Raw genomic sequence first — 11,764 nt, 5'->3', positions numbered from 1 at the left:
GATGAGGATGATGATGTCATGTCCTCCTAGATGAGGATGATGTCATGTCCTCCTAGATGAGGATGATGTCATGTCCTCCTAGATGAGGATGATGTCATGTCCTCTAGATGACGATGATGTCATGTCCTCCTGGATGACGATGATGTCATGTCCTCTTGGATGACGATGATGTCATGTCCTCCTAGATGACGATGATGTCATGTCCTCCTAGATGACGATGATGTCATGTCCTCCTAGATGACGATGATGTCATGTCCTCCTAGATGACGATGATGTCATGTCCTCCTAGATGACGATTATGTCATGTCCTCCTAGATGACGATTATGTCATGTCCTCCTAGATGACGATGATGTCATGTCCTCCTAGATGACGATGATGTCATGTCCTCCTAGATAATGATGATGTCATGTCATAATGATGATGTCATGTCCTCCTAGATAATGATGATGTCATGTCCTTTACTGCTCATTTGTTTTCTAAAGAGGCGAAAGAATCCAACGAGATGGTCCTGGATTAGTTTGTTCCCTTCCTATAAAATAAGTTATAATATTACTAACAGTTTTCAAGTGTGTAAGCGCTGGTGAAGTCGTTCCCATCTGTCCCGTTACACTGATTAATTAAAACTACATTCGCTCTATCCTCTTCATCCTCATCTTGTGCGATGTTGAACCCCGGAGCTCGACGTCCCGCCAGCCTCTAATGTAGACGCCTGAATGCGGGACGAATGGATCTCACTGATTGGAAAGCAGAAAGAGCGAGAGGAAGGCGGGTCATTTCTCCGCGACGGCGGCGGCCATTGGCGTCCTCAGGCTTCCTCTGGCTGTAATGGCCAGCTCCTCGATCTCCGTATTCAGCCGTCGGATCACCCACTCCATCGCCTCTCGACCCTGCGGACACACACACGGCAGCTTTATTAATAACACATCAATGTTGTAAAGCAGCTCATTAACTCGCATCAACATCAGATGAGGGCTACAACAACAACTTTTAAATGACAAAATCCTGGCCGGCGTAAGACCAATCCTCAAATAAAGATTCAAACGGTTATGAATCAGCGAATTGATTCATGATTCGGATCGCCAATGTCTTGTGATTTCAGCAGTTTGACTCACGATCTGAATCATGAATCGATTCACTGATTCATAACCGTTTGAATCTTTATCTGAGGATTGAACACAAACGCGGAAGAGAAGCCAATGCTGAATAAAGTCGTAGTTTTTGTTATTTTTGGACCCAAATGTATTTTGGATGCTTCAAGAGACTCTAATTAACCCACTGATGTCTCATATGGACTACTGTGATGATGTTTTTATTCCCTTTCTGGACATGGACAGTATAGTGTGCATACACTTGCATACGCTCTCGGACTAAATATAAAATATCTTAAACTGTGTGTGAAGATGAACGGAGGTCTTACGGGTGTGGAGCGAGTTAATGACAGACATTTCATTTTTGGCTGAAATAACCCTTTAACATGATTTATTAATGTCTAGTGACATAACAGGGCCATTTTATGATTCATTGAAATACATTTCTTACATACAGTTCCTTTAAATAAATAAGTCACGCTGTGTGTCAAGTTTACACCTGGTTATTATGTGTTACACAAACTCTATGTAATTTAATTTAATTTAAATTTTAAAGTTAACTCTTGTAGTTTCTGTCTGGGATGCCCCTTCGGAACATTATTTGACATATTAAATATATAGATTTTACTACTATCTCAGCGTTAGTATAGTGACATATATCGATTGCAACGCATCACAAACAAGAACAAATGTGGGCGGGGCTTGATTGTGTCTGTGGGGAGCTGATTGGATGGCTGTGTTTTGCTATTGGTGGATCTCATTTGAGTGACAGGTGGCCCCGCCCTCGTGCCTGGTGAAGTGTGTTTTGTTTTGCTGACCTTTCCAGCATTGGCTGAGATGGTGGATGCCATGAGTCCCTCCAAATAACTGCTCAGACTGACGCCTTTCACAGAGATGATGGCCTCCTGGGTAAGCATCGTCCTGTAGGAGCAGCAGATATTAAACAAACTGCACTAATACTATATACACGACTTACATGAGCTGTTTAAACGGAAAGTTCACCCAAAACATTTTTTAATGTCATTTACTCTTCCTAGTGTCATTCCAAACCCATTCAAACACCTTATACACTATATTGCCCAGTGTTGTGATCCCTGAGTTCAGGTGTTGGATCTCTTCATGGCCACAGGTGTATAACTCCAGCTCTCGGCCTGCAGACGCTTCTACACACATTAGTGAAAGAATGGGTCGCTCTCAGGAGCTCAGTGAACTCAAGCGTGGGGCCGTGATAGGCTGACACCTGTGCAATAAGGCCATTCCTGACATTTCCTCACTACTAAATATTCCACGCTCAACTGTTAGTGGGATTATAACAAAGTGTAAGCCAACAGCAACTCAGCCACGAAGTGTTAAATCCCAGAGCGGGGTCAGCGCATGCTGAGGGTCACAGTGCGCAGAAGTCTCCAACTTTCTGCAGAGTCAACAGCTCCAGACCTCCAGACTTCTGTGGCCTTCAGATGAGCTCAAGAACAGCGGAGAGAGCTTCATGGAATGGGTTTCCATGGCCGAGCAGCTCATCCAAGCCTTACATCACCAAGAGCAATGCAAAGCGTGGGATGCAGTGGAGTAAAGCAGCCGCCACTGGACTCTAGAGCAGTGAGACGTGTTCTCTGAGCGACCAATCACGCTTCAGTCTGACAATCCCATGGACGAGTCTGGGTTTGGCCGTCGCGGAGGTCTTATGGGTGTGGATCGACATTAGGGAGAGGAGTTAATAACAGACATTTCATTTTTGTGTGAACTAACCCTTTAAATAGAAAGAGGAAATCTTACTTCTCTGGGTCCTCCGGGTGCGGTCGGTACGTGAGCCGCTCGTCCACAGACACCATGTTAGTGAAAGTGATCTACGGTGAGAAAATCAGACAGATGATGGGTATGACACATCTACAGAATATGCTGTTTACAACCAACGCCCTCCCAACTCTGTTACACAGACTGGCTTAGTCTCATTCCAGATCACATTCACACAAACTCTACTGTTATAGAAAGGACAGAACATGAATGAATGAGCAAAGGCGTGCAGGAATCGCTGACAAAACAGAAACACCCTGACAGATTTACATTAACCTGGGGCCGTATTCACAAAACATCTTAAAGGAGCACTCAAGCGTTTTTAGAAACAGGGCCTATTCAACATCTCTCCTACATTTAGATATGTGGGCAAATACATTTGTCTCAGTGATACGTTGTTTTAGTTTGGCAGGGTCGCCGCTACCTTAGCTTAGCATAATGAATCCTATGTTGCCAGCTAGCATGACCCGAGTAAAAGTGAACCCCCCCAAAAAACCCACCTAATTACTTCTTGTGGTCTGCGTATTCACAACGAGTACAAATAGCGATGCAGATTAAGATTTAGGCAGATATTGACTTGGGACTATATTATGGGGAAGCAGATATCACGGCTCTCATCCTCACGTCCTCCGGCTGTTGAACGATCACAATGTGTGCCGTAATATCTCTGCTTCCCCATAATATAGTCCCAATTCAATATTTGACTATAATCGCCAAAATAATTTATTATTTTTAATAACACCGCGGGGATGATGTCATTTATAGGAGACACGCATGCGCATACACACACACACACACACACACACACCATGTCCAGGTTAAAAACAATGATTTCTCTGGATTTAAACATTCTTGGAAACATTTGGGATAATGTACGCAAGCCAACACAACATATAACACTGTTCTAGTGGACTTTGGATATTTTACTCCTAAAATCTTACATATTGCACCTTTAACAGACTCTTTATCAGATAAATCTGATCATGTGTACGACACGTATTGATTGATATCCGTCGTGCCACTTACATTAGTCGACTGAAGCTCAAAGGTTTTCTCTTTGGGATCGACTACGGAGTGCTCCTGGATGTACGTACATGTCCGTGTGTTGCCAATTATCTGTGGAAGAATAAGAGAGAGGGTTGATGTCTGACATCTTTACAAACAGGCCGTGATCTCAAGCCACATTCAGTTTGGCCGTTAGTGTAAGACAAGAGAAAATTGCACATCTCTGAGTTTACACACACACACACACACACATTTGTTTTTGTGAAATGTGGGGACATTCCATAGGCGTAATGGTTTTTATACTGTACAAACCGTATTTTCTATCCCCTTACACTGCCCCTAAACCTACACACACACACACAGCCCCTAAACCTACACACATACACACTGCCCCTAAACCTACACACACACACACACACAGCCCCTAAACCTACCCACACACACAAAGCCCCTAAACCTACCCATCACACACACACACACAGCTCCTAAAGCTACCCATCACACACACACACACACAGCCCCTAAACCTACCCACACACACACACACTGCCCCTAAACCTACCCACACACAAAGCCCCTAAACCTACCCATCACACACACACACACAGCTCCTAAAGCTACCCATCACACACACAGCCCCTATACCCCTAAAACATTAAGCATTTTTACTCCTCCTGTGTGATTTATAAGCCTTTTGTAAAGTGGGGCCATGGGTAATGTCCTCATATTTCACCCTCTCCTGTAATACCTGTGTCATACCCATGGCATTATACACATTTGTGCATTATACACATCCTCATATGTCACAAAAACATGTACACACACACACACACACACACACACACACACACACACTATTATCTTGGTCTGTACTAGAGCATCCAGTCATGGTTCAAATCTCCTTCATTCCTCAAGACGACGCCCATGTCCCCAAGCTGATCGTTCCCATCAACAAGTTCAAAAGAAATGCTAAGCATGTGAATGCACAAACTCCTCAACGCTTTAATGCACATCACCAGAAAATATCTTGTCGAATCTTTGCTCTCTGGGAGTTTTGGAAGACCTAGAACTAGGGGTGTAACGATACTCGCGTCACGATTCGATATATATCACGATACTGAACTCACAATACGATATGTATCCGATATTTTAAGCCAACATAAAGAAGGTTTTTTATTATTATTATTATTAGTGTTTTATTATTAGGACCCACAAATCCCCCATTGCATCATTATACATTATATATAGTGGTTTAATGTAATAATGGTCACTCATTTTCCCCCCTCAGGCATGATCTCTCCCGGTGCTCCCGATATTAATGCACTCCATAGAAGAATAAACCATCTAAATGCTTTGAACAATCATACTACTAAAACTAAATGTGATTTAAATTATGTTTGCGCTTTAGCTTTGAGGAGTGTGCGCTTCTGATGATCAGTGCAATCGGTCACAGCTCTAATCGTCAAAATGGCCGCTAGTCTCAGACTGTAAATGTTCAGCTCATCTTTAACTTTAATTCTGCTTTTATTGTTTTCTCAATCATCTGAGCGTCTGTGTTTATCTCAGTATGAGCGTCGCTGTAAATCTGTTCATCATTAGCCGTCGCTCGTGTCTCTTCAGAAGACTTGGGTTTGGATCACACACTCCATTAGTTATTCTTACGATGCCTTTATGACATTTCTTTGGATCTTTTAAGTTTGAGAGGAATAATGGACTTTAAATGGAGGGACAGAAATCCCTCAGGTTTCATAAAGAATATCTTCATTTGTGTTTGGAAGTTAAACGAGAAACGACATGATGGAGTTCATGATGTCTGAGTTTACATTTGTAAATGTGTGTGTGTGTGAATTACATCTTATAAGCAGGCCGACTAGAGCAAGCTGAGCCTTGGATAAAACCACTCTACATCGCTAATCATATCGTCACATTTTTATAATCGAGATATAACGTTACACCCCTACCTAGAACTAAAAATAAATAAATCATCCTTTACCAATCACTGTTGAGTTAGGAAAGATTATTAATGTTTCTGAGTCTCTTCTGCTCATAACTCCAGTAAACAGTGAAACAGGAATAAATCACACTTTACTATATATTCACACAAAGAACAGATGATCTACTGGAGGAATATTACACTGCTTACTGGAGTTATGAGCAGATTAATACTCTTTCAGAAACATTAATAATCATTAAAGACCAGGCAAACTGACTAGAGCTCTTGGAATAAGTCTGGGAAGTTTGTGCTCATCAGCATTCCTCGAGTGGAATGAATGTATCAGGTCAGAGGTCACGGTTCGCTCACGTCACACATTTAGAAACACGACTCCGGGACGACATGTGCTGAGGAATAACCAGACCAATATAAGCCTTGAGTAAGGTCACCCAGGGGTCAGGAATCCTCAATCTCACGCCAGAAAACAGGGACACGAACAGCCAGATTTCAGCCCGGCTTGAGCTGCTGAGTTCCCGTTTCAAGCTTTAAAGGGTTAGTTCAGCCAGTAATGTAAATTGTGTGATTAATTCCTCATGTGGTTGGCCAGCCGTCAGACCTCCGCTCATCTTCACACACAGATGAAGATATTAGTGTTGAAATCCGATGGCTCAGAAAGGCCTTCATTGACACCAATGTCATTTCCTCTCTCAAGACCCATAAAGGCACTAAAGACGTCGTTACAAAGCCCATCTCACTACAGCGGCTCTACAATCATTTATGAAGAGGCCAGAATAGAGTTAGTGCGCAAAAACACTAAATAACGACTTATATAGTGATGGCCGATTTCAGAACAAAGCTTCAACCGTTATGAGTCAGTGAATCGATTCATGATTTGAACCGTTATGAGTCAGTGAATCGATTCATGATTCAAACCGTTATGAGTCAGTGAATCGATTCATGATTCGTGATTCGCCAAAGTCTCGTGATTTCAGCAGTTTGACACGAGATCCGAATCATTTCCGTGTTTTTTTCTAGGCTTGGTTGTGTTTATGGGGCGCAGTATGTCTTACTTCTTTCTTTTTTAAACGCTGTATTGTTCTTCTATCCTCCCTTTATTCCACACCGCTGTCTGTGCTCTGAACCGCTGTCTGTTTGCTTCCTGCTTCTATGAAGCCCCTCCCTCTGAAAAACGCAATGGTCTTAGATTGGTCAGATGTAGTTTCCTGTATTTTTATTGGCTGAAGCACAGGTTAAGGCCACGCCCCTTCCCATTACGGGCAGAAGTCACATCTGCGGAGACTAGCGAGGGTTTATGATGTCACCAACCCAAGAAGAAGCTTGTTGTAGTCCAAACCGGCCATTTTTGTAGGCAATAAACTGCCGTAACTTTAAAAGACAATATCTCCGTTTGCAGTGAACTTTCAGCGCTGTAACTTTGCAGAGACTGTTAATGCTCAAGCAGCGACATTACACACTAACTAAAGTTACAAAAGTCCAATCACACGCAAACACACCTTTAATGCAAAGCAACAGATTAGTGGTATGAAAGGTGTGTGTTTGTACCGATCTAACGATGGACGGCAGACCCCACTCTGTGCTGAGCAGCCGTTTGCTGTGCAGGCGTCCCTGCTGGTCCACATTACGGTCCAAAACGTCCACGCCAAACACACTGGGGTTCATTGGGTTCGGGTACTTCTGCATGGCGGCCTGGGTCACGGTTTCCCATGGATGGCTGTGAGGGACAAAAGCAGCAGCTTTATTATTGATGCACAAGCATGTGATCTAGAAAGCAGCAGATATTATTAAGGGTGTTTATTTGCACAACAGCTGATCGACGTGACTTATGTAACGCGTCTGTGCAGAACCACAAGGTCATCACTGACTTCAGTTAAAGCCTTCATGAGCTCATTGTGATCGTCACGAGCGTTTCATTCAGTGATGAGGAAGATCAACCACATTTAAAGCCACTTCTTTAAAAGATGCAGTGCAAACACAGCTAAACACACACTGCCATTCAAGTGTCTGAAAGAGTCATTAATCTGCTCATAACTCCAGTGAGTTAGTAATATTAGTAAAGCAGTGTAATATTCCTCCAGTAGATCATCTGTTCTCTGTGTGAATATATAGTAAAGTGTGATTTATTCCTGTGATCATCATCATCATTACTCCAGTCTTCAGGGTCACATGATCCTTCACTAACCATTCACATCAACACACATTTATGATTATTATCAGCTCATATTTCTGTGGAAACTGATGCATGTTATTTCTCAGGAGTCTTTGATGAATAGAAAGTTCAGAAGAACAGCATTTATTAGAGAGAGAATCTTTTGTAACACTACAAATATCTTTACTTTTGATCAATTTATTGCGTCTTTGATGAATAGTATTTATCTGAGAAAAAAAAGCTTTTTGCAACATTGTACAAATAAATAAATAAACGTTTGGTTTACCTTGAGAAATATATTGCACAGCAGAGTTTAGAGACGTCTCAGTGTAGTAATAATAATACTAACACTAATGTAATAATTATAAACTATCAAAACTTTATTTTTTAATATATCACAATTTTTAGAATCTTCTGTAACATTACAAATGTATCTTTTGATTAATTTATTGCGTCTTTGATTAATAGATCAGTATTTATCTGAAAAAAGCTCTTTGCAACATTGTACAAAAAAAATAATAAAAATGTGTTTTACCTTGAGAAATATATTGTACAGTAGAGTTTAGACACGTCTCAGTGTAACAATAATACTAACACTAATGTAATGATTATTATAAACTATCAAAAAATTAATATAATATATACATTTTTAGAATCTTAATAAACTATCAAAACTTTATTTTTTAGAGCTACCTTTGTCTGTGATGTTTGTTCACTGCGATATTTACCAGCACAGTACGCTATAGCTACTAAAATAATTGAATTCATAAAAACCCTATTATATTTTTTATTTTCTGACTGAATTTCTATTAAAAGATTTTCCACAAATTCTGTGTTGTGTATTTACTGGTAATCAAATGCAGTCATTAAACATTTTTTTTAATTATTTAAATAAAAAAAATTGTCAAACAAACTGAGCTTTATACTGTTAAAATTAAAACATGGAACACTTGTGGTGTATTACTTTAAAAAAACTTGTTTTAAAAGTTTATGATAATTATTACATTAGTGTTAGTATTATTATTACACTGAGACGTCTCTAAACTCTACTATACGATATATTTCTCAAGTTAAACCAAACTTTTATTTTTACTTATTTATTTTTAAAATGTTGCAAAAAGCTTTTTTTTCTCTGATAAATACTGTTCTATTAATCAAGGACACATTAAACTGATCAAAAGTGACATTTATAATGTTACAAAAGTTTATGTATTTATTTATTTATGATTAAATGCCATATCAGCAGCAATGGCTATATTCATGGCAATCAGCAGTGTCACTTCAATACATTGTTTACAATAATTTAACAATTTTAAAACAATCACTATACAAAAATCAGGCATATACATCAATAAAAAAACAATAGTCATAATAACAACAATTACATAGAATCTTTCAATTTAATATTTGACAAAAAATCTAAAATTACTCCAGGAGAAACCTTTTAAAAATATAAATTAATGTGCTTTCTAAATAAAACCGTTGTCTAATATTATTTAGAAAAGGACATTCTATTAATATATGTTTTATACTCGTGAAATTCTTACACAAATCACAAACCGGTTTCTCTTCTCCATTCAATAAATATGAATGAGTGAGTCTTGAATGTCCTAATGTTACAAAAGATTATATTTCTAATAAATGCTGTTCTTTTGAACTTTCTATTCATCAAAGAATCCTGAGAAATAAAATGCATCACAAGAAATATGAGCTGATAATAGTCATAACTGTGTGTTGATCATCCGATATGAGAGTGATTAGTGAGGGATCATGTGACGCTGAAGACTGGAGTAATGATGATAAACTCAGCTTTGATATAAAATAAATTAGGGGTGTGCACGAATTTTCCATCATGCAATCATTCATCAAATCTGGCATTTAATATCTGTGATATTAAAACTATATATGATTATTAAGAGCGCATGTAAAGAATTATACATTTGTTACTTTTTAATTATATGTCTGCATGTTATTCACGGATCTGGACGCATGTGCAACAAAGTAAACGGTTCCAACGTTTGCTCCTGAAATAGGAACAGCTAGTACATTCAGTCATATGAATGGTTGCCTAGGAGACCGTCGGTGGTCATGTGACACGTGACGTCGATGTAGAGGAAAGGTCAAGGAGAGTGGAGCAATGTCCCGCACATTCACACACACACGGGGGTCAGAGGTCAATGTCCAGACTGTTATTATGATGACATGTATCGTCGCTGACCCGCAGGTTCAGCTAAAGTGAGTTTGCTAGTAGACTCAAGATCGTTATTATCACTGCATTAAATTATTATTTAGAAAGGTGAGGCATAAGAAATAATAAAATACAAAAATAATAAACATAATACACAATAACTAGTAAGACTAACAATAGAGTACGAACAAACCTGGTCATGCTAATCTTTATTCAACACAAACTGAAGTGTGCATTATAAGTGTGTGTTATAAATAAAATATTTTTATTAAGTGTATTCTTGAGAGCAAAATAAGAATTTAATTATACTAAAGTACAAACGACAATAAAGTTCTTATTATAACAGAATATGTGACGTCTTAAAGTGACAGTACACCCCCCAAAAAAGTAAATTCTGTAATTTACTCACGCTCAAGTTATTTTAACCCTGTATGGGTTTCTTTCTTCTGTTGAACAAAAAAGATTATATTCTTTAAAAGTATTTTAGTATAAAAAAGTATAAAAATATTTCTAATATGTGCAAAAAGTTGATTGGGTGGGAAAAAATACTATTTTGAAGATGATTGGTCCCCATTGACTTCCATGGTATTTTTATTTTATTTTTTCAATCTACTTTTTAGACATTCTATAAAATATAATCTTTTGTGTTCAACAGAAGAAAGAAACCCATACAGGGTTAAAATAACTTGAGGGTAAGTAAATTGCATAAGTTTAATTTCTAGCGGTACGGTCCCTTTAACTAACTTAGCCCTCCAAGGACACGCCGGGTGTATTGTGTAACTAACCGGCGACTAACTGTTAGTTTACAACGCTTTAGCAAACCTATTTATTAACACTAGGTTTTCTGGTTGCAGTCATTGGTTAGTAACAGTTATTAAATGTAATGATGATGTCGATAAAATAATTCGCTTATCATTTCAGATAACGTTAGCCGCATTAGCATATAACTAAAGTTATACAACATCGCTTTTACACCACTAACACGTTTGGTACGCTCACGTCAAATGTTCAACACAACCACACACACATATATACATACACACTGCAGATTAAAACATTATTTTTTATCTGACAGGAAAAGCCGTTAGAGAGATTGGCGCGCCTCGACACGAGCTGACCGCGCGCGGAGCAACCCCCGCCATTCAAGCGCTCCCACGTCATTAAATATTAAACATAAGACCTTTACTAACTTGAAAATGTGCTCCGACGTCCAGATCTTCATGGTTGTAACGTTAACGTTAGATGTTTAATGCGCGAGGGCTGCTCGGTAAACCGCGCCGCTTCCGCCGTCCGTTCGAGAACACACCGCGGCTCCGGCCACGCCCACCGGTGACGCACAGACTTCGCGCAGAGCTATTCGGCCAATCAGCGCTGAGCGATCTGAATGGAAAACCTCCCGCCCAGAGAATGTGCGCGTGCACGTGTGGAACCATGGAACAGACCTTTAAAGTTCACATTGCATGAGAAGAAGTGTGTGTGTTACGTCAGACGTTTCATGTGTACATACTGTCCAATGTGTTGAGCTCACACGACCTCAGACTGCAACGAGGTTATTCATTCACACACACACACACACACACACACACACATA

At 39.5% G+C, this 11,764-nt stretch overlaps 1 protein-coding gene across 1 annotated transcript; it reads right to left on the bottom strand.

The window, feature by feature from the left end:
• Positions 1-385: 385 nt before the first annotated feature.
• prelid3b (PRELI domain containing 3) lies at positions 386-11,521 on the bottom strand. Its single transcript, XM_067458684.1, has 6 exons — positions 11,364-11,521; positions 7,382-7,550; positions 3,907-3,996; positions 2,863-2,933; positions 1,908-2,010; positions 386-888 (listed from the first exon to the last, which is right to left on the bottom strand). The coding sequence occupies exons 1-6, from the start codon at positions 11,393-11,395 to the stop codon at positions 772-774; spliced, it is 582 nt and encodes a 193-aa protein (XP_067314785.1). The 5' UTR covers positions 11,396-11,521; the 3' UTR covers positions 386-771.
• Between the last annotated feature and the right edge of the window lie 243 nt (positions 11,522-11,764).

This window comes from Pseudorasbora parva, chromosome 12, assembly GCF_024679245.1.
Source record: "Pseudorasbora parva isolate DD20220531a chromosome 12, ASM2467924v1, whole genome shotgun sequence".
In the NCBI taxonomy this organism is placed as follows: domain Eukaryota; kingdom Metazoa; phylum Chordata; class Actinopteri; order Cypriniformes; family Gobionidae; genus Pseudorasbora; species Pseudorasbora parva.
The sequence above is the reverse complement of the archived record's forward strand: the minus strand, read 5'-3'. Positions and strand labels throughout refer to the sequence as shown.